Source organism: Nycticebus coucang, chromosome 3, assembly GCF_027406575.1.
Source record: "Nycticebus coucang isolate mNycCou1 chromosome 3, mNycCou1.pri, whole genome shotgun sequence".
In the NCBI taxonomy this organism is placed as follows: domain Eukaryota; kingdom Metazoa; phylum Chordata; class Mammalia; order Primates; family Lorisidae; genus Nycticebus; species Nycticebus coucang.
The window spans coordinates 65,245,517-65,271,365 of record NC_069782.1 but is presented as its reverse complement, the minus strand read 5'-3'; the positions used below and the strand labels follow the sequence as shown (position 1 = coordinate 65,271,365).

Sequence of the window (25,849 nt, the reverse complement as noted above, 5' to 3'; positions counted from 1 at the left end):
AGGGAGTAATGCGTGGCCACCAGATGGCGCGCAAGCCGTGTAGGCCCTGGTGGCCGCAGCCACGTGATCCCGGGACAGCAGCCGCGAGCTCGGGCACGTGCCCGGGGGATCCCGGTGGCGCCACGCGCAGATTGGCCCCGCTGGATCTTCATCAGCTGAGGGTGGGGCGGGAGGCAGGGGCAGAGTGGACACAGCTAAGCCTCAATTTTCACTTCGGGCCCGGGACTGTCCCATCAGGGGACCGGAGACTCAGCGAGGAAAAGCGAGTCCGGCTGCTGGCGCCGCCCCGGCAGGCTCCCTTTCTCCGGAGGCTGGTCCCCTTTGCTCTCCTAGCACAACCGGAGCCGGCAGTTTCCATGGAAACCGCAGCGAAATCTGCGTGCCCAAGAGTAGCTTCCCTCCTGGCATGGCGTCCAATTCGACTGGAACCGGGAGGAACACGAGGTGGGAGACAGACTGTCGCTCAGGGTCTTTATCGTTGGCAGCCAGGGCGCCCTGGCAAGCCCAAGAGAAGCCACCTGGGGACCTGCATTGCCACCGCCCGGATTGCGCGGGCCACTGCGATTGGCCTGCCCTCGCCATTAGCGTGGTAGCGCCCTCTGGTGCGCGCGTTCTCATTGGCTCAATCTCTAGGGCATCTTCCGCAATTGGTTTTTCTCGAGGGCCGTCCCTGATTGGGCAAATTGGGTTCTTTTCGCTGTTGGCACTCTGATGGTCTGGAGACTAAAGGGGTGTGTGAGAACTAGGATAGGGCGGGGGCTGCGACTTTCCATCTATGGGGTCTGGCCTACCCAGCCCCCAGCACCGTGGACCTGGCCGTTGGACAGCTTTCTGTGTGCTGAAGCATCACTTGGAGGCACCTTTGCCCAAGTGAATGCTTGTTCCCACGTCTCCCTGCGGCCCCGACGTGAATATATATCTGCCCGAGCACCAAAAGAGGCTGCGCGACCCCCAACGCCTTAGCAAGAGGCCAAGTGCCCCCTAGTTTGAGAGGTCGCGAGATTCCACTGTTAGGAGGACCAATCACGAGCCCAGAAGGCCAGGTTATTTACATGACAGATCTGCCCACCCCAGTTTTATGGGATCCCAGAAGAATCCGTGGTTTCTCAAGCTACAGGTCACCAGTGAGGATTGTCTGGATCTCTGGTCCCCAGACCTCTTCACCCCTTCGGAGCAGTGTGAAGTTCCCCTGCACTGGGTGCAGTACCCACCTTTTGAACCCAAAAGGTACCTAGTCCACTCAAAAATCCACAGGGTTCCAGCTTCCAGCAGGTAGACTAGGGCCATCCTAGCCATCCCCCACCCTCCCACCATGGCCTTGAAGGGGGCTGCAACTGGTGCCTCCAAATCTGGGGTGCCAGATCTCTGCCTATTAAATTCTTGGTTCTGCGTCCCCTTCCAGTCTCTTTGGTGGACAGTGCCTCCAGGCGATCACTCGGATCCCCTCTCTGGCTCCTCCAGCTTTATATGCTAGACCGAAGAGGGGAATCCGTTGTCACCGGAGCAGAAAACCTGCCCAAGAAGGACTGCTAAGCCAGCAAGCAGAGAATGCGAGGGAAGAAAGGCCCAAATCTGACAACCCGAGCACCCAGGATGAGCTTTTAGGGGATGCCGAGTCCTGGCCAGCGCTAGCTCTCTTACACCTGCCGCGCCGTCGGGCGTCGCGAGGAGGCGGGGCTCAGTCACTGCAGCCAATAAGCTACGCGGACGCCGGCAGCTGCTGCTATAAAGGGCTGGGGGCGGCGGCGGCGCGGCCCAGAGCGCGGAACGCGCAGCGCGGGCCGGAGGGAGGGTGGGAGGGTGGGCGAGGGGAGAAGACTTGAGCACCGGAGACCGGACGGGCCCAACCGAGGGGCGGCGGCGAAGGACAGAGAGCCGCGATCTCTGTCGGGAAGCGCAACCTCCCCGGGCCCCGCGGGGCCGCGCAGGGGGCGTTCTCAACCCCGCGCCCGCTCTCTCTTTCCATCCCGTGCCACCCGAAGGCCACCCCGGGGCCCGGTCATCCGCGCGCGCATCCCCGGGCTCGGACCCGTCCCTGGCCCTCGAGGGAGCCGCCGCCTTCATCTCCACTTCTGCAGTGGCCGCAACAGAGGCCGCCCGGGCAGGACCCCGGCGTGAGTATCGGGCGCCCCCTTAGGAGAGTACGACCCCCGGATCCGCCCTCAACACGGACTGCGCCCGCCGGGCACACAAGAATGGTCACTGTAGGTATCCTCCTGTCGCCGATAGGGAACCGGGGCGACAAGGGGTTGGGCCCTGTCTCCGCGGAGATTGGGGGGGTAGGACCAGGCCTAGCTAGGCCCAGGTTGAGGGGGGGGTAGGACCGAGCCTCGGGGTCTGAGAGTGGGCAGGGCCGCGCCCAGAGTGCTGAGGGAGCTTAAAGCCTGCACTGAGAGGATGTGAGGAGATGGGCTGCGATTCGGGGAGCGTCCTACGCTGCCCTGGAGGCGGGATTGCTCTCTTTCCAACGGGCCTAATGGGGGAGGGGCCGCGGCGGCGGAGGATGCTTCCTCCATCCAGGCCCAGACCCCGCAGGCTGCCCAGGCAAACGCAGGGCCCTGATCACTGGTGCTGGGCCAGGCCAAAGCGGCAAGGCATCCCGAGTGCCCTGAGGAAGCGGGTGGCGTCGGACCGCGCGCCCCGGGCCTTGGCCGCGCCCGGGAGGCGGGCGTCTCGTCCTCGAGCCCGTCGACCTTGCGGCAAGCGGGGAGGGGAGAGGAGGGGGCGCGCCCGGAGGCCCCGCGGGCCCGCCGCCGCCTCTACCGCGTCCCTTTGTTTCTCGGCGTTTCTTCGCGGGCCGTAGCCTCACGCGGGTGCCTCGAGCTGCGGGGAGGGGGAGGGGAGACCAGGGCCCGCGGTGGGGCGGGGGGGGCGGGAAGACTTCTCGGGTCCTGGGCCCTCGTCACCCCGGGAGATGGGGTGAGGGGTAAGGGGCTGAGACTGTACCCCTATGCCGGGTCCAAGAGCCCCACCCCGCCAGGGCTCTGGGCCGCGAGGTGACCTTGAGCGCGCCCGCCCGCGCCACTCGCCCGGTGCTTGGTGCTTTCAGCAGCCACGGAGCTGGTCAGCTCCCGAGCTCACGGCCCCTCCCTCCCAGCCACGCCCTGTCTAGCCACGCCCTGTCACGCCCATCTAGGCCCCGCCCCTTGGCCCTGGGGGCCTGGCCTCGCCCGAGCCCTCAGATTTCCACTCTGCAGCCGGGGCGTATCCCGCGGGCGGGGCTGGCCGGTTATAGCCCCACCCCTGCTCCACCCCCACTCCTGCCGCGCGACTCTGCTTCTCTAGCCGCCGCGCGTCCTTTGTCTGGTCCCGGCGCCCGGGCCCCAATCTTCCACTCTTCCTATCTCTCAGTCTCTGCGTGTGTGGGTCTCTGTACACTGTGTCTCTTCCCGGGCCTCTATTACGAGTCGTGGTCAACTCAGTCGGTGGGGGCATTTCCCACCCGGCTCTGAGAAATGAAGCCCCAGAGGTCAGGCTAGGCTCAACTGCTGTTTGACCTCAGGTCGACTCCTTCCCCTCTCTGAGCCTCCTGCGGTTCATCCAGGTCTGGAAGGGAGTATGGCCTCCTGAGGACCCTCAGAATTCCTACAGTCCAGCACTCCAGAACTCCCCCCTTCCATTTGAAAAAGGGAAACTAATGCACAAAGGGGAAGAGGGTGTGGTCAGAGGTCACACAAGGGCCTTGAGGCCCTTGGGGGCCTGGGTTCTCCAATGGAGTGGGGGAGTTACTCAAGCAGGCGACAGGCAGGGTGTAAGCCAGGGAATCCATTGGTGTGGAGGAAGGACCTAGAAGTAGGATGCGCAGTGAGCACCACGTGGTGGCCCAGCCTTAGCATGTGTAGCCATTCAATGCCTTATTGTCACAGGTATCCAGTCGTCTTCACTGTGACTGGGGCCAAGGGGCGCCCCGCCAAGGGGGTCCAATGTGGGAGGGTTGAGGGAGCAAATGGGCTCAGGTGTGCTCACTGCAAAATCCCTATGTCAGATGTATGTGCAGTGGTGAAAAAGAGTTGGAGAGAGACTGATGGGATGGGAAATGGATAAGGAGGGTTCAATGAGAGGGAGAGACAGGGGAGGAGAGAAAAACAGAAGAGGAGAGAGGCAGAGGGAAACTGAAAGATGAGAAAGCTCATAGAAACAGAGACTTGGAAAAGCCAGAGGATGTGAAAGAAGACTCTTGCCCTCCTCCTTCTTTGACATTAACCCCTCATCTGTCTGGGACCAGTCCTCAAGGTTTCTAATATGCTCATGCTGCCACTCTCACAGGTCACACACTCACTGTAAGCTTAGGCAGGGCAGGTGTGGCTTGCTCCAATCTGATCTCCATTATCGGCTCAGCTGGCTCATAGGAAAGGCGACACTGGTTCCGCTAAGCTCCTGCACAGATGGGAGGGAGGAAGGGGGGTGGAGGCAAGATTAATCAGCCAGGCCCCATGAACCTGAGTCTGACTTATCCAATCACCTCACTCCATCCAACTTGGGGACAGCATTGGGGGAGGGGCAGTTGGTAACTCTGGGGGTTCAGGGGTCATCAGATCAGGGGACAAATGCTGACTCCACCCATTCTACCTCCTCCTGTCACCCTAGGCAAGTTCCCCTGACTGACCCTCAGTTTCTCCTTCTGAGAAACAGAGCAAACTGTTTCCATCTCTCAGTGTGACCGCGGGAAGTCAAGGAAAACAGCACATGCTCAGTGGAGGTTCAAAAACTGTGTTCTAGCATTTCTAGAAGCAGGCACTTATATACTTCTGATTGCTTATTTGAGCTCCTATAAAAAATACTATCAACCCATCATAGAAGAATGTCACTGAGCCTGGATGAGAATTCAGAATCCATCTTTATACATGGGAGACTCTGTGCTATACCTTCATTGGAGGGACAGAGGCCCCAAAAGGCGACATGACAGACAACAACAGTGAGAAGAGTGGCATCAGCAGCTGGTGCATGATAGCCTTCAGTAAATATTTGTTGAATTGAATGAATAGACTCCACCACAGTCAGTTTAAATGTTACCATGTTCCAGAGCATGGCATAAAGTAGGTACTCAGCCTCACTTTGCTGTTATAGTTTTTTTTTTTATATTATTGGCTTTTTGGTTATGAGAGCAGGCACTACAGTCCAAATCCTGGATTTGTTTCTCAGTCCACCATTTATATTAACCTTGTGCATGTCCCTTTTGAACTTTGTGCAAATATTTCATTGAAACTCAATTTCCTGGCAGTGCCCATTGCTCATTGGTAGGACGCCAGCCACGTACACCAAGGCTAGTAGGTTTGAACCCAGCCTGGGCCTGCTAAACAACAATGACAACTGCTTGGGCAGCACCTGTGGCTCAAAGGAGTAGGGTGCTGGCCCCATATACCAGAGGTGGTGGGTTCAAACCCAGCCCTGGCCAAAAAAATAAATAAATAAACAATGACAACTGCAACAACAGTCGGGTGTTATGGTGAGCACCTCTAGTTGCAGCTACTTGGGAGGGTGAGGCAAGAGAATCACTTAAGCCCAAGAGTTGGAGGTTGCTATGAGCTGTGATGACACGGAACTCTACCCAAGGCCACAGCTTGAGACTCTGTCTCAAAAAAAAAAAAAGAAAGAAAGAAACTCAATTTCCTCATGTGTTCAATGAAAAGATTCTTATAATGTTCAACATTGGGAGACTGACATGGAAGTTTCAGGTAGGAATTTTGTTTGGCACATTGTGAATTCATAGCCTATGGCTAGCCTATTAGTAAAATAAAAATGTTGAGACTGGAATGCAGATCTGTGGAATGGGTGTTGCTGCTTCATTGCAGGCACCTATGGCAGATTGGTAATCAACCCAGTGCACGTTCCTCATGAGCCTGGCTGTATCTTCAGAGTACTACTCCAGATCCCTCCCACCCAGCCACTCTCAGCTGACTGGAGATGTAGGAGAATTAATCGTCTATTCCATTCTTTGTATAAGAGTAAGTGGGAAGGAAATATAGGTCCAAAGAAGACCAAAGATTATCCCTGACAATACATGGCTATAAGGAGACAGAGCCACCTCAAGACACTGGCTGAAAATGTCTCTGTAGTCAAACAGATTCAGGTTTGAAAACAAGTTTCTCATTCATATCACCCAATGTCTCTGACCTCAGTTCCTCACTTGCAAAATGGAGAATGTGTTCTCCGTCTCTCAAGATGGTTGGGAGAACAATTGAAATAATGCCTTGAAATGCTTCCCACCGGGTATCATGCCTGGTGCATGATAGATGTTCAGTGTCATGAAATGATTATTAGTAGCAGTATTGGCTCAGCCCCCATAGCACAGTAGTTACAGTACCAGCCACATGCACTGAGGGTTGCAGGTTCGAACCCGGCCTGGGCCTGCTAAAACAAGAGTTTGAGGTTGCTGTGAGCTGTGATGCCACGGCAGTCTACCAAGGGTGACATAGCGAGACTTTGTCTCAAAAAAAAAAAAAAAAAAAGAGGCAGGGATGGTGGACATGACAAATTTCTATGGCTGTGCCTGTGGCAGACATTGCTAACTGATCCCAGAGTGCTGTCTAGCAATACCCACGTGTGACTTATAGATCCTTCTCTAGGCTCACTGTGTCTGTAATTTGTAATTTATAGCAAAATGGAGCAGAGGCCCAGAAACAGTAAGTGGTCTATCTGAGGAGACACAGCTGGGAAATGTCAAAGCTACCAACCAGTCTTGGTTGGCAGTGCAAGTAGGAAATACAGACTCTGGCTGAGGGGAACTCACATGCAAACTCCTATTCCACCACTGATATGCTGCCTGGTCTTTGACAATTTTTTTGCACTTTTTTTTGTTTTGTTTTGTTTTTTGGCCGGACCGGGTTTGAACCCGCCACCTCTGACATATGGGGCCGGCATCCTACTCCTTTGAGCCACAGGTGCCACCCAGTCTTTGGCAATTTTTTTTTTTTTTTTGTAGAGACAGAGTCTCACTTTATGGCCCTCAGTAGAGTGCCGTGGCATCACACAGCTCACAGCAACCTCCAACTCCTGCGCTTAAGTGATTCTCTTGCCTCAGCCTCCTGAGTAGCTGGGACTACAGGCGCCTGCCACAATGCCCGGCTATTTTTTTTTTTTTTTTTTTGGTTGCAGTTTGGCCAGGGCTGGGTTTGAACCCGCCACCCTCGGTATATGGGGCCAGCGCCCTACCGACTGAGCCACAGGCGCTGCCCCGGCAATTTTTAAAATATCTCTTACCCTCAGTTTCCTCATATTAAGTGGAAGTTGGGTAGGGGAGGGAAACTCTCTTCTTTCCTTCTTCCTTCCTTCCTTCCTTCCTTCCTTTCTTCTTTTCTTTCTTTTTTTTTTTTTTTCTTTTTTGACAGTCTCAGTCTGTTGCCCAGGCTAGAGTGCCCTGGTGTTAGCTTAGCTCATAGGAACCTCAAACTCCTGAGTTTAAATGATCGTCCTGGGCTCGGTGCCCATAGCCCAGTGGTTAGGGTGCTTGCCACATACACCAGGGCTGGCGGGTTTCAACCCAGCCTGGGCCTGCTAAACAACAATGACAACTACAACAAAAAAATAGCAGGCATTGTGGCAGGCACCTGTAGTCCCAGCTACTTGGGAGGCTGAGGCAAGAGAATCGCTTGCCCAAGAGTTTGAGGTTGCTGTGAGCTGTGACACCATAGCACTCTACCAAAGTCAATTTAATGAGACTCTGTCTCAAAAATAAATAAATATAAATAAATGATCCTCCTGCCTCAGCCTCCCAAGTAGTTGGGACTACAAGTATCTGCCACAACACCCACCTAATTTTTTTTTTCTCTATTTTTAGTAGAGACAAGGTCTCGTTCTTGCTCAAGCTGGTTTTGAACTCCTACGCTCAAGGGATCCTCATGCCTCAGCCTCACAGAGTGCTAGGATTACAGGCATGAGCCACTGCACCTGGCTGGGAAATTCCGCATTTTAGGGTTTGAATAAAAAGAGAAAAATTGCACATAGAGTCCTCTGGACAGGGGCTGACATACAGTACTGTCCAATATTTGGGAACAATTATGCTGTTGGATCTTGAGCCAACGATCGCTGAGATGAAAGTTACCTGCTGGCTATTTATAATTCTGTGGCCCCAGCAGACATTACTAATCAATCACGGTGGTCTTTCCTGCTGAAACTAGATGTGGTTTCTGCATCCTTCTTAGTTCACCCCTCTAGCAAGCCTCTACCAATTAATTTGTGTTTTCAAGTGAGGGCAATCTAATTGCCAACCATGACATATGGAAATGCTGGCTACTTGGCCTTCCTGATCCTATGACAGGCAATGCAAATCAATCTCAGCAAGGTCTCCAGCTAAGCCCAGATATGGCTTTAAAATTCTCCTCTATAGCCATTACCAATTATTCTGTGTTTAGTAGGAAAGTTAAACAGAGGCACCAGGCACGGTGGCTCATACCTGTAATCCCAGCACTTTAGGAGGCCGAGGAGGGTGGATTGCCTGAGCTCACAGGTTCAAGATCAGCCTGAGCCGGGAGAAGACCTCGTCTCTAAAAAAATATCCAGGTTTTGTGGCAGGCACCTATAGTCCCAGCTACTTGGGAGGCTCAGGCAAGAGAATTGCTTAAGCTCAGGAGTTTGAGTTTGCTGTGAGCTATGACCTCATAGCACTCTACCAAGAGTGACAAAGTAAGACTCTATCTCTGAAAAAAAAAGAAAGAAAGTTAAACAGAGGGCCCAAGGAGTACGTCCAAGGACACACATATGGTGAATGGTCAGAGCCAGTAGCATCCTGATTGACTGTCATAGTCTGAAAAGTAGGTCTGGAAATGGCTGCATTTGGGTTCCTGTGCCACACTGATATACTATGTGACTTTAGCAAGTTCCTTAACATCTCTGAGCCTCAGGTTCCTCATCCATCATAGCAAAGTTAACTTCTACCTTTTACAGCCGTGTTGTCCAAACTTTTTTTATTGCATGGCACACTTGAACCTATAGTTAAACTTCCATGGCACTTTTAAATTATATTGATAAAAAAAAAAGTAAAGGCTGAGAGGCTGAGGCAGATGGATTGCCTGAGCTCAGGAGTTTGAAACCAGTCTCAGCAAGAGTGAGGCCCCATCTCTACCAAAAATAAAAAAACTAGCCAGGTGTTGTGGTGGGCACCTGTAGTCCTAGGTGCTTGGGAAGGCTGAGGCAAGAGGATTGCTTTAAGGTCAGGAGTTTGAGGTTGCTGTGAGCCAGGCTGTGAAACTTTGTCTCAAAAGGTTAAAAAAAACTGCTATAAACTACTTTATAATTTAATTTAATTAATGATCAAAATAATTTAAATAATGATCTTTAAAATTTTTCATGGCAAACTAGTTGAAAATCACTGTTTTATAATCTTTGTGTGAATTAAATAAAAACAGCATACCTGCCGGGAAAGGTCACTTATGCCTATAATCCTAGCACTCTGGGAGGCCAGGGCAGAAGGATCCCTTAAGCTCAGGAGTTGGAGACCAGCCTGAGCAAAAGCGAGACCCCGTCTCTACTAAAAATAGAAAAATTAGGGCGGCGCCTGTGGTTCAGTCGGTAGGGCGCCGGCCCCATATACCGAGGGTGGCGTGTTCAAACCAGGCCCTGGCCAAACTGCAACCAAAAAATAGCCGGGCGTTGTGGCGGGCGCCTGTAGTCCCAGCTACTCGGGAGGCTGAGGCAGGAGAATCGCTTAAGCCCAGGAGTTGGAGGTTGCTGTGAGCTGTGTGAGGCCACAGCACTCTACCAAGGGCCATAAAGTGAGACTCTGTCTCTACAAAAAAAAAAAATAGAAAAATTAGCTGGGCATTGTGGTGGGCACTTGTACTTCCAGCTACTAGAGAAGCTGAGGCAAGTGGATCACTTCAACCCAGGAGTTTGAGATTTCTATGAAGTAGGCTGACACCACAACATGATAGGATGAGACAGTCTCAAAAAAAAAATCATATTTCCTGAACATAGGTGTAAAAAATACTAAACAAAGAACCTCCCAAAAAATACTCATTAAATTAAGTCAAGCAATGTATATAAACAAAAACTACAGGCCAGGCAGGGTGGCTCATGCCTGTAATCCTAGCACTCTGGGAGGCTGAGGCAAGTGGATTGCTTGAGCTCAGGAGTTCAAGACCAGGCTGAGCAAGGGCAAGACCCTGTTTCTACTAAAAATAGGAAAAACAAAACTAGTGAGGTGTGGTGGGGGACACATGTAGTCCCAGCTACTCAGGAGGCTGAGGCTAGAGGATCACTTTAGCCCAAGAATTTGAGGTTGTTGTGGGCTATGAGAAAGAAGAAAGAAAGAAAGGAAGGAAGGAAGAGAAAAAACTACAATGTGCATGACCAAGTTTGATTTATTCCAGGAAAGTTAGCTTAATATTAGAAAATCAATTAATATAATTCATGGCATTGATGTACTGAAGCTAAAGAATCATTTCCATAAATGTAGAAATTTTTCAATAAAATTCAACATCTATAGCCGGGCGTTGTGGTGGGCGCCTGTAATCCCAGCTGCTCGGGAGGCTGAGGCAGGAGAATCCCAGAAGCCCAAGAGCTAGAGGTTGCTGTGAGTCTTGTGACATCATGGCACTCTACTGAAGGCGGTAAAGTGAAACTCTGTCTCTACAAAAACAAACAAACAAAACAAACAAATTCAACATCTATCCTTTTTTTGTTTTGCAGTTTTTGGCCAGGGCTGGGTTTGAACCCACCACCTCCAGCATATGGGGCCGGCACCCTACCCCTTTGAGCCACAGGCGCCGCCCCAGATCTATTCTTTTCTTAAAAAATCTTGTAAAGGAAATAGCCGGGCGTTGTGGCGGGCGCCTATAGTCCCAGCTGCTCGGGAGGCTGAGGCAGGAGAATCGCTTAAGCCCAGGAGTTGGAGGTTGCTGTGAGCTGTGTGAGGCCACGGCACTCTACCGAGGGCCATAAAGTGAGACTCTGTCTCTACAAAAAAAAAAAAAAAAAAATCTTGTAAAGGGCCGGTGCCTGTGGCTCAGTGAGTAGGGCGCCAGCCTCATATACCGAGAGTGATGGGTTTGAACCGGGCCCTGGCCAAACTGCAACAAAAAAAAATAGCCGGGCGTTGTGGCGGGCACCTGTAGTCCCAGCTACTCAGGAGACTGAGGCAAGAGAATTGCCTATGCCCAAGAGCTGGAGGTTGCCGTGAGCTGTGACGCCATGACACTCTACTGAGGGCAACAAAGAGACTCTGTCCCCCCCTCAAAACAAAATCTTGTTAAGATACTAGGAATAAAAGAAAATGTTCTTAACCTGATAAAGGCCATCTAGAAAAAACCTGTAGTAAAGATGTTTAGCTGTGCAATGTTTAAATCATGTCCTTTAACATCAAGAATGAGGAAGCCACTATCACATTGTAGCCCCTGCAATAAGACAAGAAAAATAAATAACAGGAGAAAATAAAATTATCATTATTTGCAGATTTTTTTGTTATACCAAAACACAAACAAACAAATAAAACAAAATAGCTCTGGGTGGCACCTGTGGCTCAGTCGGTAGGGCGCCGGCCCCATATACCGAGGGTGGAGGGTTCAGGCCCAGCCCCGGCCAAACTGCAACCAAAAAGATAGCCGGGCGTCGTGGCAGGCGCCTGTAGTCCCAGCTACTCGGGAGGCTGAGGCAAGAGAATCGCTTGAGCCCAGGAGTTGGAGGTTGCTGTGAGCTGTGTGAGGCCATGGCACTCTACCGAGGGCTATAAAGTGAGACTCTTGTCTCTACAAAAAAAAAAAAAAAATAGCTCAATGGGAAATCTATGAGGGTAAATACCTCCTAGGAAAAATCTGCATGAAGCAAAAGAAATGTTAACACATTTGAGATAGGAATTATGTTTGGTGGAAGGAGGGAAATAAGATTAGGAAAGGGCATGTGGGAGTTTCAAAGCTACTGAAAGTGTTAGATTTCTTCTTCTGAAGACAATGTTCATTTTTATTCTAAAAATGCATAGATTGATTTTGACCTCTGTTTGCATAGATGATATTTATGGACAGAATTTCTCGCAGTAAAATCACATCAGGTGATTTTTTTTTTTTTTTTTTTTTTTGCCCAGTGCTTTTTCTGATAAATTGAAGAGATTATTACAATAATTAGGTGTCCTCTCCTATACTCCCCACTGCCCGTGATAAAGCTCTTATTAGACATGGCTATTTTGTCACCACTGAGCCACTCCTCATTCCCCACAAGTCCCTGGTGTGGGGACTGGGCAGTGAGTGGGTGCAACCTGTTGTCTCCAGCAGATACTGGGGGCCATGGAGTCTCAGGTCGGGGGGGGCCCGGCCGGCCCAGCCCTGCCCAATGGGCCACTCCTTGGTACAAATGGAGCCACTGATGACAGCAAGACCAACCTCATCGTCAACTACCTGCCCCAGAACATGACCCAGGATGAGTTCAAGAGTCTCTTCGGCAGCATTGGTGACATTGAGTCCTGCAAGTTGGTTCGGGACAAGATCACAGGTGTGATGGGGCAGGTGTGACCCTCATGGGTGTCTCAAGGCTAACAGGGGCAAGAGGCGGCTTAGGGACCTGAGATTTGATGGGGAGATGGGTTTGGCCCTGAGTAAAGGTCTCAGGAGTGATGGAAACAGGTGGGACTCTAGGTCTAAGATGTCTAGGAAACTCATGAGGGTGGGATCTTGGTGGGGAGGGGTCAGTCTATCAGGCCTGGGTTCAGGAGAACACAAGTTAGCAGGTCCTTATCCTGGTCCTGCCCACAGGGCAGAGCCTTGGCTACGGGTTTGTGAACTATTCTGACCCCAGCGATGCAGACAAAGCCATCAACACCCTCAACGGCCTCAAATTGCAGACGAAGACCATTAAGGTTGGTACCTCATTCCCTAGTCCCCCCAATGACTGCCCACCTGGACTATCCCAGGCCTCCACTGCCCCCACCCCTCCACATATCCATTTCTCCGCTCCAACTCCTCCAAGGAATCCCAGCCAGGCTACCCCTTGGGGAGGGGATAGCAATAGCTTTGCCTCCCTGAACCTCAATTTCCTCACCTGGCAATGGGGACAATACCAGCCCCACTTTCTCTGGAGGCTCAGTGAGTTAGCTACCGCCTGGAGGTAGGACAGCAACCAGGGTCCTATGAGCTGGCCCTCCCACATTTGTCATGGAAATGGAGTGGGGACCCATCTGCCATCTGAAACTTAATTAGGTTCTGGGAGGGCGGGATTAGGGGTGGGCCCCTCCTCCATGACCTCCCCTCAGCAGCTGCAGCTGGGACCTTACTAGCACAGGTTCCCTGGGGGGGATCGCCATGGAAACCCCCCTCTCTAGGTTGCCTGGGGGTGTTTGGGCTCTGCCCTGCAAATCTGCTTCTGGACCCTGGGGGAGGCTGGGATGTGGGGTGCCCATCTGGCCCCCAATTGGAGGTGGGAATGGAGCTGCAGGAATCTCTTCCTTTTCCCTGATGAGGGGACAGAGGGTGGAAATCGTATTGTAACCCAGTGGGCCCTCCATGGCCAACTAGACCTAGAAACCCCAGGGCATGAGGGTGGACCCTAGTGACCATAGTGTGATGGAGAGACGCTTCATGTGTGTGCGTGTGCATGTGTGCACCCATGTGTGTGTTGCCCTGAACTGTGAAATGTGGTGTTTATGGTCCAGGTGTCTCGTAACTCACTGTGGCTCTGGCTGGGACGAAGTTTTTGTGGGACACAGTGTCCACAGAGTGGCTGTCCTTGAGTGGTTCTGGCTATGTAAGACTTTAGGTGTTTCCCTATGTGTCTGTGGGAATTGGTGTTTATTTGGCAGGTGCTTTGTGGCACTATGACTTCAGTTGTGACCTGGTGGGGAATGAAAAGGGGTTGTCTGCCTCTGGCTGAATGTGTGTCAGGTGATGTGGTATGGGTGTGTCTACCTGTGCCTCATTAGGGGGAGAACGTGTGTGGCATTGTGCACTTGTGTGGCAGGTGGCCTGACGAGTGTGTGGTTCTGAGACCTGTTCTGGAAATTCTTTAAGACTCACTTCTGCTCTGGTAGATGCTGACCAAAAAGATTGCCAGCTGCTTGCCGTGTACCGGGCCTCACCCAGTATGGGGACACAGGAGGAATTTGGCCTGTCCCTGCCCTTGGGGACCCCATGTCTTAGATGGATGGGAAAGGCCCATGAAAACTTACTCTGTGGCCAGGCATGGAGGCTCACACCTGTAATCCCAGCACTTTGGGAGGATCCTTTGAGGCCAGAAGTTTGAGACCAGCCTGGGCAACATAGCAAGACCCCATCTCAAAAAAAATAAAAAAATTATCCAGACACGGTGGCACAACCTCCAGCTACTTAGAAGGCTGAGGTGAGAGGATCATTTGAGCTCAGGAGTTGGAGACTGTTGTGAGCTATGATTGCACCACTAACACTCCAGCCTGGGTGACAGAGCAGGACTTAGACAAAACAAAACAAAAATCTACTCTGTGCTGGGCAGCACCTGTGGCTCAGTCGGTAAGGCGCCGGCCCCATATACCGAGGGTGGCGGGTTCAAACCCGGCCCCGGCCAAACTGTAACCAAAAAAAGAATAGCCGGGCGTTGTGGCGGGCGCCTATAGTCCCAGCTACTCGGGAGACTGAGGCAAGAGAATCGCTTAAGCCCAGGAGTTGGAGGTTGCTGTGAGCTGTGTGAGGCCACGGCACTCTACCGAGGGCCATAAAGTAAGACTCTGTCTCTAGAAAAAAAAAAAAAATCTACTCTGTGCTACTGATGATGCCAAACACCAAAACCCACGCAGGTCTCCTTTCCTCCACTTCCAAACCTGATCCATCAGCAAGTACTCACCCCTCATGGCTTCCAGCTCCATAGGGAAGAGAGAAAACCATCAAATACAAATACACTGCCATGGTTTTTAAAACTACTATTAGAGAAACAACAGGCCAATGTGTTTGTCTTTTATTTTCTGGTGTACACAATTATGTTAATCAGAATCCCCCCCACCTGCGGCCACAAGCCGAATTCACCCTGACCTGGTTTCTCTATTTTGTTGACTTTTTAAAAATTTTTATTTATTTACTTATTTATTTGGAGACAGTGTCTCACTATGTTGCCCCAGGCTAAATTGCTCTGCCGTCATAGCTCACAGCAACCTCAAACTCCTGGGCGTAAGCCATCCTCTTGCTTCAGCCTCCTGAGTAGCTGGGACTACAGATGCCTGTCACAATGATCAGCTAGTTTTTCTCTTTTTAGTGGAGACAAAGCCTCAGTCTGGTTCAGGCTGGTCCCAAACTCCTGAGCTCAAGAATCCTCCTGCCTCTGCCTCCCAGAGTGCTAGGATTATAGGTGTGAATTCTGGCCAGATGAGATGCGGTGGCTCATACCTGTAATCCTAGCACCTCAAAAGGCAGGAGCATGCTTGATCTCAGAAGTTTGAGATCAGCCTGAGCAAGGTCATGACCCTGTCTCTACCAAAAAAAGAAAAATTAGCCATGCATTGTGATGGGCACCTGTAGTCCCAACTACTCAGGAGGCTGAGACAGGAGGATTGCTTGAACCCAAGAATTTGAGGCTCCTGTGAGCTAGGCTGGCACCACAGCACTGTAGCCTGGGGCAAGAAGTGAGACTGTCTCAAAAAAAAATTTGTTCTTTCTTTTTTTTTTTTCAAACCACTAGACAATATGGGATAATTGGTTATTTCTATGAACAAAGTACACCCTCACAACTCACTGTCCCTCACAACAGGCAGGCCCTCAACAATGACCCTTGTCTACCCAGAGGTTAATTTAGAAGAAATAGAAAATTAAAATGAGGAGGAGGGTCGTTCATGCTCCGCTTCTCCACCCAGTGGCAGATCACTCACCCAGCATTTTGGGAGGGCCTCCATGCCACATTTCTAGGATATTGATAAACACACAATGAGATGGGGGTCACATAATCCTCACTGCTTTATAAATAGACTTTTCTTTATCTTACTTTACAATACCCACCACTGTTTTGGGGAAGTAAATATACATGGCCACCATTTTTTAAACAGTGGCAGAGAGAGTTTCATTGTTGGGTTGGACCACAATTAATAACATGGATTGAATGATTAAACTAAAGCATGTCTAATTCCCAACTGAGAGGAGTGCTTTGAGAGAAAATAGTAGAGGTGGAGGTGGAGACACCAAACTCAAATGGCAGAAGACAGGGAGGACATTTCAACTGAGACTTTGGAGAAGAAAGAGGAGGAAGAGAGCTCCAGACGGAGAGAACAGGAAATGCAAAGGCCGTGGGGCTCAGACATACCTGGTGGGTTTAGAAAAAAACAGAGAAAACATGTGGCTTAAAGGAAGATGAGGGCAGGGAAGAGATAGGGGAGAGCATGCAGTGCATTGTGAGCCCAGAGGAGGACTTTGGCCTTAATGCTGAGGAAGTGAGAGCCATGGACTGTTCTGGGCAGACCCCAGACAGGACCTGGTTCTTGTGCTCACAATCGCCCTCTGGTTACTGTGGGGGGAACGAACGGTGGGAGGAGGGACAGGGCCAAGGCTGCTGCACCTGTCCTGATGATTAATGTTGTAGGCTGGTTGGAAGGAGAGAGAAGTATATAGATTCTGAATAAGAAGGAATGCAGAGCTTGCAGGATTTATGGTGGATTGGAGGTGAGTGGGAAGAAAGAGAGGTTTTCAGGACAACCCAAACTGGGAACAAGAATACTCAGGAGGATGGAGCAGTTGTTACTAAGTCAGGGCAGGTTGGAGGCAGTTGTGAACTGCTGTGGCTACGCTGAGTGTAAAGTGCCCTGGACACCCTCACATGGGACACCGGAGGCAGGTGCAGGAGTGCAGATTGGGGACAATGTTTGGGAGTCACCAGCATGGAGATGGCTAAAGACCTGAGTGTCCCTGGTGGGGATCCAGCATAGTATACTGGAAGAAAGGGGGCCCATGTCCCCAACTTACTCACTGTCCAAAGGAGTGATGAAGTGTTGATGAACTCATCAAACTTAAGTTCAAGGCTATGTACAGTGGCTCATGCCTGTGATTTGAGAAGCTGAGGCAGGAGGATCACTTGAGGCTAGGAGATCAAGACAGCCTGGGCAGCACAGCAAGACCTCATTTCTAGGAAAAAAATTTTTTTTTTTTTAATTAGCCATGAGTGGTGGCTCTTACCTGTAGTCCCAGCACTTTGGGAGGCCAAGGTGGAAAGATCACTTAAGGTCAGAAGTTCAAGACCAGCCTGGGCAGTATAGTGAGACCCCATTTCTATAAAAATAGAAGAATTAGGCTGGGCATGGTAACTCACTTTGGGAGGTCAAGGTGGAAGGATCCCTTGAGCTCAGGAGTTTAAGACTGAGCAAAGCAAGACCCTGACTCCACTAAAAAAGTAGAAAAATAAGCTGGGTGTAGTGGCACATGCCTGAGTGTGGTGGTCACAGCTACTTGGGCAGCTGAGGTAGGAGGATTGCTTGAGCCCAGAAGTTTGAGGTTGCTGTAAGCTAGGCAGAGGGCATGGCACTCTAGCCCAGGCGATGGAATGAAACTCTGTCTCTAAATAAGTAAATAAATAGCCAGTCATGGTGACCCACGCCTGTAGTCCCAGCAACTCAGGAGGCTGAGGCAGAAGGATCCCTAGAGCCCATGAGTTTGAGGCTGCAGTGAGCTATGATTGTGCCACTGCACTCCAGTCTGGGCAACAAAGCAAGACCCTGTGTCTAATAAAAATAATATGGGAGTGTGAGCTGGTTATTTGGGAGACATGTGACTTCCTCTGGCAGCAAGTCCCCCTCACCACTCTATTCAGGCAGGAACACATTGTCATCACAACTACTGTGTCCCCTCCCACATGCCTGGCTCAGCCACAATCATGGTGATGCAAGAGATATTTATTAAGTGAATGGATGATGAGGTATTTCTGGGACTTTGTGGCAAGCTGGATGTGGCCTCAGTCTCTCCATTTGCGACATGAGTCTTCTCATTCCCATCCATCTGGCCCCCTCACCCAGGTGTCCTATGCCAGACCCAGTTCAGCATCCATCCGGGATGCTAACCTGTATGTCAGTGGGCTCCCCAAGACTATGAGCCAGAAAGAGATGGAGCAGCTCTTCTCCCAATACGGTCGCATCATCACCTCTCGCATCCTGGTGGACCAGGTCACAGGTCAGGCTGCCAGGGCAGGGGCAGGTGCTGGGCAGAAGCAGCGAGGTGGGACAGAAAGGGAGAAACTGGGAGGAAGTAGGGGAGGAGGTAGCAGTGAAGGAGAGGACAGAGTCCTCATGGTAGGACAACCTTTCACCATGGCAGGTGTCTCTCGGGGTGTGGGATTCATCCGCTTTGACAAGAGGATTGAGGCTGAAGAGGCCATCAAAGGACTGAATGGGCAGAAGCCACTGGGTGCAGCTGAGCCCATCACGGTCAAGTTCGCCAACAACCCGAGTCAGAAGACAGGGCAGGCTCTGCTCACTCACCTCTACCAGTCATCTGCCCGCCGCTACGCAGGTCCCCTTCACCATCAGACGCAGCGCTTCCGGTGAGCTCCCTGGAGACCCACCCAGAAACACTCCAGGCTCCCAGGCCAGAGCCCCAGGCTTGTGGCTTCCCTCCCTAAAGCCCATTCCTGCAGAGTGGGGAGTCATTGGATGGTGCCCACACCAGCAAAGTGGTGGATCTTTCTGGTGCCAAGGCCAGGCCCTCATATACAGCAGGCACTCCATGTGTGCTGACCACTATGATTGGCATTATTGGCATTAAGGATTTTGGAGTCAATTTCATTGGGGTCCAGCTTTGGTCACTCATTTTTCTTTTCATCTTTTTCTTATATTCCCTCTTACCATAGGCTGCTGCTTTTTCTTTTTCTTTTTTTTTTTTTTTTTGAAGTTTTTGGCCAGGGTTGTGTTTGAACCCACCACCTCCGGCATATGGGGCTAGCGCCCTACTCCTTTGAGCCACAGGCGCCGCCCTCTTTTTCTTTTTTTTTTAAAGCCAGTTAAATTTAGCAGCAGGAGGTTGAATACCAATTTTAGTGACACTAATGTTTTCTCTTTGTTTTGTTTTTTTTTGTTTTTTGAGAGTCACACTTTGCTACCCTCGGTAGAGTGCCATGGTAGTAGAGTGCTGTAGTGTCATAGCTCACAGCAACCTCAAACTCTTTTTGAGTTCAAGCAGTTCTCCTGCCTCAGCCTCCTGAGTAGCTGGGACTACAGGCACCTGCCACAATGCCCAGCTATTTTTATTTATTTATTTATTTATTCATCGAGACAGAGTCTCACTCAGTTGCTCTGGGGTTGAGTGCCTTGGCATCATAGTTCACAGCAACCTCCAACTCCTGGACTCAAGCAATTCCCTTGTCTCAGCCCCGCAAGTAGCTCGGACTACAGGTGCCTGCCACAACTCCCAGTTAGTTTTTCTATTTGTGGAGATGGGGTCCCACTTTGCTCTGGATGATCTCGAACTCCTGAGCTCGGGCAGTCCACCTGCCTCAGCCTCCCCAAGTGCTAGGATTACAGATGTGAGCCACCATGTCCGGCCCATGACACTAATGTTAATAAGCTCTGATAACCCACTACCATCAGACCAGCCTCATTTTTTATTTTTTAATTATGTTAAAACTTTTTATGAGGGCGGCACCTGTCAGTAAGTAGGGCACAGGCCCAATATACTGAGTGTGGTGGGTTCGAACCCAGCTCTGGCTAAACTGCAACAAAAAATAGCCCGGCATTGTGGTGGGCACTTGTGGTCCCAGCTACTTGGGAGGCTGAGGCAAGAGAATCACCTAAGCCCAAGAGCTGGAGGTTGCTGTGAGCTGTGATGTGAACAGCACTCTACTGAGGGTGACAAAGTGACACTCTGTCTCTAAAAAAAAACCTTTTTAAGAGATGGGGGTCTCTGTCATCCAGGTTTAAGTGCTGTGCTGCAATCATAGCTCACAGAAACCTCAAACTTATGGGCTCAAGTGATCCTCTTGCCTCAGCCTCCCAAATACCTGGGACTACAGGTGCCTTCCACCACATTTTGCTCGTTTTTTTAGTTTTTGTAAAGATTAGGGTCTTGCTTTGTTGCCCAGGCTGAACTTGATCTCCTGGCCTCAAGTGATCCTCCCACCTTGGTTGGGATTACAGGTGTACCCCCTATGCCCAGCCCCTCATCTGTGATGCTAATAATAACACCAAACATTTCAGGAGTGCCTGTCGCATGCTAGACACACTTATTTAGCACAACCTGAGGCATGTATTGTCCACATTTTCTAAACGGGGACCTTGAAGCGATGTAATTTGCTTTGCCCAAGCAGAGCATCGAAGAGACCAAACCCAGGATCCAGAATGAGTTGGTGCTCATAGCCACTCAAATGGGAGATAATGGAAGCCTCTGTGGGTCCTGGATGTCTGTGGCAAGTTATCTCTGTCCCACCCCTGGCCACCCAAGTGGTCCAAAAGAGCTGGCTGGGATTGTTACTGTAGCCTTTGTTAGGAATTATCCTTCCCCAGAGATCACAGCCCCTAGGCCCTGATGGATATGCCGTCTGGGAGGGGGAGGACGAGGACAGCAGTGCAGGCAAGAGGCAGTGCCCCAGTGACTGCGGTTCCGTGCCAGGCGGTGTCCAGCCGGGCGGGGAGCAGGCAGGCGGGTGGGGGCAGGGCTCTGCTGCATGCCTGCTGGGTGGGGGCAGGGAAGGCAGGCTGTTGGCCCATGTCATCACAGCATGGGGGCACATTCAGAGGCCACTTCTGACCACTGCTTCTGCCTCTGCAGGCTGGACAATTTGCTCAACATGGCCTATGGAGTGAAGAGGTAACAGTGCCCCCAGCCCATTATCCCTACCCTTTGTCAGCCCTATTTCTCATGCTCCCAAGTCCACCAGCTTAGCCATGTCTAACCGGGTCTGGGAGTAGCCATGTCCGGTGTTCCCAGAAGTGCTGCTCTTGGGACCTTTCTGCCCTATAAGATTGCTTCTCTGGAGGCTCTGTGGCATAGAGCTGCTATAAAAATGTGTGGTTCTTGTAGAGGCTCTCTTTAGTTCCTTTTTTCTATACCAATGACAGGCAGCATTGCCCAGGATACAACGTGCTCTGTGTTCTCACATTAAGTGCCTGAATTCCTCCCTTGCCACTATTAATCATCATTGCTGAGGGTCACAGAATCACCCCATGTGCCCTGAAGTCGAGGACAAACCTTGAGGCCCCCATAGCATAGCACTGCACGCAACTCTGACCTTGTGAAGGTCTCCATGTTTATTTTGTGACAAGCTGTTGAGCACGTGCTGAGTCCCAGCCAGGCCCTCTTCCGAGGGCTGGCGACCCTATGTGTTCCGGCCAGGCTTGGACTTGGGGGGACGTGAAAAGTTACCAAGCATTTAGTGAGCGCTCAATAAAACATAGCTGCTATTGTGATTATTGTTACTGTTCTCTGTGATCTCAGTCTAGATGGGTAGGGGACAGGTAAATGAACACTGACGAGGTATGATGGAGACACAGTAGGGACTCCCTTCACCCATAGGAGGTGACATCAGTGCAGAGACCTCAAGATGAGGGGCTGAGTGGAAAGGGAGTTCCAGCAGCAGGCAGGAGCAGCCTGTGCAAAGACCCAGAGGAGGGAGAGAGTGGTTCAGGTCCTCGGGGTCCTCCCTCTACTTGAGGAGTTGAGTCTGGTTAGGTGAACGTGAAAGGACAATTCTGTCTGTCCTTTCGGTAATTCATTTGACAAACGCCTTTGGAGGGTTTCGTTAATTCACTCAAGAAACACCTCCTAAGTGCCAGCCAGGCGCTGTGCTTGAGCTCTGGGCATAGGCAGGCACAAGCCCTTACAGGGAGAGGGAGCCAGCAGCGGAGATATGATTTGGACAGGAAAAGGCTGGAGGGGGCAGGGAGTCCAGGTGAGTCACGTGGTGAAGTCAAAGGCTGCCTTGAGAAGGTGACTTCTGGGAGTGGGCCTCCTGACACATGAGGGCAGCAGCCAGAGTCGTATAGAGAGTTGGGACCAACTGCACCAAAGGTCACAGGGTTAGGTAGCGGTTGGGGTCATGCAGCATAATGTTCAGGGAGAGTCAGAGGTCAAGACAGGGTCCTCAGTGAGTTAGAGTTGGGGTTACAGACAGGGTCAGAGATGGGGCCCTCCTGACCAGCATAGGCATCACAGTACAGTCAGGAGTCCTGAAGGTATCAGGGGTCCAAAGGAGTTAGAGGCATGTGGGGGGTCAGGGCAGAGCCCGCGTGACCCCCAAAGTAGTCCCCTGTCGCTCATCGCCAGGTTCTCGCCGATCGCCATCGATGGCATGAGCGGCCTGGCTGGCGTGGGCCTGTCAGGGGGTGCAGCAGGTGCCGGCTGGTGCATCTTCGTGTACAACCTGTCGCCCGAGGCAGACGAGAGCGTGCTGTGGCAGCTGTTCGGGCCCTTCGGGGCAGTTACCAATGTCAAGGTCATCCGTGATTTCACCACCAACAAGTGCAAGGGCTTTGGCTTTGTCACCATGACCAACTACGACGAGGCGGCCATGGCCATCGCCAGCCTCAATGGCTACCGCCTGGGCGAGCGTGTGCTGCAGGTGTCCTTCAAGACCAGCAAACAGCACAAGGCCTGAGCCACTGCCCTCCCCGCCCGTCCTCCCACCCCTCCCCGGGCAGCAGAGAAAGAGAGAAGGGGCCCGAGAGAGACAGCGCAGGCAGACCCACGGACGACGTGAGGGACCCACATCCTTGTGAAGCCACAGGGTGAGCACAGCACTTGGGGGAATGGGAGGGTGTGCCGGGAATGCCGGTGCCCGGGGGTCCCTGCTCCATCCTCTTGCCCCAACCCCAGGCTGAGCTGGTCACTCTCTTGTCTTGGATTGGTTCATGGTGAAGGTTTTTGTTTCTTTTTTTGGCTAAAAAGAAAGCAGAGGTGTGCCACTACCTGACCCTTGGCCACCCTTCATGGGATGGCTTGGGGACTAATGGGGGTGACCTCCCAGGCCCCCTTGCCCAGGCCTTCCCAACTCCTAGGTGGGCTTGGGGAGGGGAACAGGTTTAAAAATCCCCAAAAAAATGAAAGGAGAGGAGGCAGTGTGGGCACCCCTGGCCCAGGGCCCCCTTGGTGGGACGTGGGGAGCCAGGGATAGGGCAGGAAGCAGAAACAAAATGAAAAAAAAGGGGGTGGGGTGGGTGGGAGGGGTCTTAAGAAAAACTCTATTTTTGTAAAAAGGGAAAAAGACCTCGTGGAGAATTTTTACTGGGGATTCTTGAACTTGAAAAAAAAAAAGACAAAAAAAAAAGAAAATATTTTGGCAGGTTATGTTTACCAACTGGGGCAGGGGTGTGTCAGGGAATGGGGGCTGATTAGAGTCCACGTGGGGGGGCCATACAGAGAAACAACCATGCAAAGACACACGGGGGACACACTCATACCTCGGGGACACACAGCAGCACAGAGACATGCCCCCAGACACATTGAGGGGACTCACTGGCCAAACTCAGACATGTGGACAGGATTAGACAGAAGGAGACAGGAGTTGGGGGTACAGCAAGGTGGATATGGGCAAACTCGGACACAGATGTATGTGGGCATGTACATGTGGGTATGAGAATACGTCCATCAGCCCACGTACACACATGAAAGTTGAGACAGATATATTTGGACATCAAATCTGGACATCCAGTCACAGACAAACACACACACCACCCAGGGACACACAGACATGCCCTTAGCATCCCCACAGACCCAGGTAGGAGGTCCCACCCCAGACCCTGCCTGGTCACTACCACATCCTCCTGGTCCCCCCCATACCCCTCCCGCAGGTTCTCTGCAGAGCTCTCTCCTGGACCCTTGGTGGTCTCCCTGCCGCCCATGAACACAGGCGTGCACACACAATGTCCATGCACCCAGACACACAATACCTCGTTCCACTTTGGCATCACAGTGGGCTGGAGGCAGCACCCACCCACAACACTTGAGGCCAAAGGACCCCTGTCCCTGTGGCTAAGCCTCCCTGGGCCAAGGCCTTGCATGGCCCGCAAAGCCAACAGGAAGGCCCAGCTCTGAGCCTCCTCCACTGGGCCAGGCCTCCCCTGGCAGCAGCACCGAACACTCCTCGCCAGCCCCAGGGTGGATGGGCCCAGGGCCTAGCCCTATGAACCTTCCTGTCCACTTGTCACCCACCTACCCCCTTTTGGTTTGTTGGGGTTTTTCTTTTCAAATCGGTGAAGGCAATGGACACAGCCCCCCTCCCAAGCTCCAGCTCTGGCTTCTGTCTGGACTTTGCATCTCTGTAGTTTTCTTTCTTTTTAAAAAAGTAATAATAAAATTCCAACAGAAGCCACACAGGCTGGAGTCCTTGGAACCACTCCCTGAACCCCACTCCCGCACAGGCCAGTCAGAACTGAGAATCGCAAAACCCCAACTCTAGCTACAGTTGAGTTGCTTTCCTGCCCCCACCCCCATGTCCCCACGTTTGGTGTCTGGCCATGGCCCTATCTGACTGTCCAGCTCTCTCTCCCCTACCCCTCCCGGTGTTGTTATTAAACGTCTGTGGAGCTTCTGCTGCAAGGAACAAAAAGAAAAAAAAAATCAGAAAAGTGACAAAAAAACACAAAGAAGAAAAATAAGCGACAAGGAAAAAAACACAGAAATTTTTCTAAAAAGGAAAAAAAAAAAAGACATAAACTGGCACCAGTTAACTTTCTTGTACTTTTTTGCTGAATTTAGCTTCTTGTAGTTTTAACTTATTGCTATGTTAACTATTTATTATTCCTGTTGCCCTGTAAGGACATCTGTGTATATTTCTGTTACTTCATCCAGTTTGCAAGTTAAAGGAACGATGATGTTCTCTTTGTTTCTTTAAGTTTTGCTGAGACGTGGTTATGCCTAATTTATTTATAAAAGGGGAAGTGGAATCATTAAAGTAATAATAATTATTAATAACAGTAATGGTAGCCAAGTGGCACCCGGGGGCGTGTGCTCCATGGGGCAGTCCCCAGGGCCAGCAACGTCCGGGGTCTTAATGGGATTATTTTTGCTCTTGTCTTGAGAATTTTTTCAGTCCTATTTAGCTGGTGAAAACCCTAGCTTGTTCTTGATACATGAACCTATTTATTCTTGTGGTTTTAAGTCCTCCCTGCCCTCTCCCCTGAAGCAGGGCAGAGACTCCCCCCAGTGGGTCCACCCTTCTCCCCTGCTTTCTTGAGGCCTCTCTCCTCTCCGCCCTCCACACGTGGGAACACACGTCCCCGTGGGAGGCGTCTGAGCAATAAAGGCTGGCTTTGTCCCCTGCCCTGGGGGAGCCAGGCTCCAGATAGGGGGCACCTCCCCACACCCCCAACCAAGGCCTGCAGCCCCCAAGACTTGGGAAGGGACTTCATTTTCTAAAACACTAAACTCAGCCCAGCCAAGCCCCCACCCTGGAGGCCAGCCTGTCACCCCAAGGGGCCAGGCCAGGGCTCCCAGGAAAAGAGGAGGCCTTGGGTCTTCCACGTCCCTGGGGGCAGAGACAGGCAGGGCCTGTGGGGAGAGGGCTCAGCCCCTCCAGCCCTCCCTTCATCCCATTATTTATTTGGAAGGTTTCAAATCATGACAGAGTCCATGTTGGAGGTGATAAAGAACTGTTTAAAAAAAAAAAAAAAAAGACAAAAAAAAAAAAAAAAAAACACAACCCAACACTTTTGCGTTGCGTTTAGACTATTTATTACCAGGATTATAGGCCTGGCCGCGGTAACAGACTTTTACATGGAATTGTTTAATTATTTGTACTTTTCATGCCAGAAAATAAAAGTTCTGAATCTTACGGCTTTGGGTGGTTGTACATGAAGTGTCCTGTGGGACAGTGCCCAGGCTGCTGTCCCTCTGGGCCTGGGTCTCATCTGGAGCAGGAGCTGTGCCCCAGGAGGGAACCTGTGGTTTCCCCACAGCACTGATGAGGGTGGGATACTGACCCAGAGGGAAGTACAGATGCAAGCAGTTCAGGGTCCATCTGATGGGCATCTTCCTGGGATTGGCCCTCAGCCTACCCCTGCCCA

At 51.4% G+C, this 25,849-nt stretch overlaps 1 protein-coding gene across 3 annotated transcripts; it reads left to right on the top strand.

Moving 5' to 3' along the window:
- Positions 1 to 1,757: 1,757 nt before the first annotated feature.
- On the top strand, positions 1,758 to 25,617 carry ELAVL3 (ELAV like RNA binding protein 3). Of its 3 annotated transcripts, none has more exons than XM_053586520.1 (7): positions 1,758 to 2,204; positions 12,198 to 12,417; positions 12,678 to 12,781; positions 17,876 to 18,029; positions 18,174 to 18,399; positions 20,619 to 20,657; positions 22,113 to 25,617. In XM_053586520.1, exons 1-7 carry the CDS (start codon positions 2,196 to 2,198, stop codon positions 22,441 to 22,443), a joined length of 1,083 nt encoding a protein of 360 aa, XP_053442495.1. In that variant the 5' UTR covers positions 1,758 to 2,195; the 3' UTR covers positions 22,444 to 25,617. The 3 variants fall into 3 exon arrangements, with proteins under 3 accessions (XP_053442495.1, XP_053442493.1, XP_053442494.1); XM_053586518.1 differs by having other exon boundaries at positions 22,092 to 25,617; XM_053586519.1 differs by having other exon boundaries at positions 1,839 to 2,204; positions 12,201 to 12,417; positions 22,092 to 25,617.
- Positions 25,618 to 25,849: the final 232 nt, after the last annotated feature.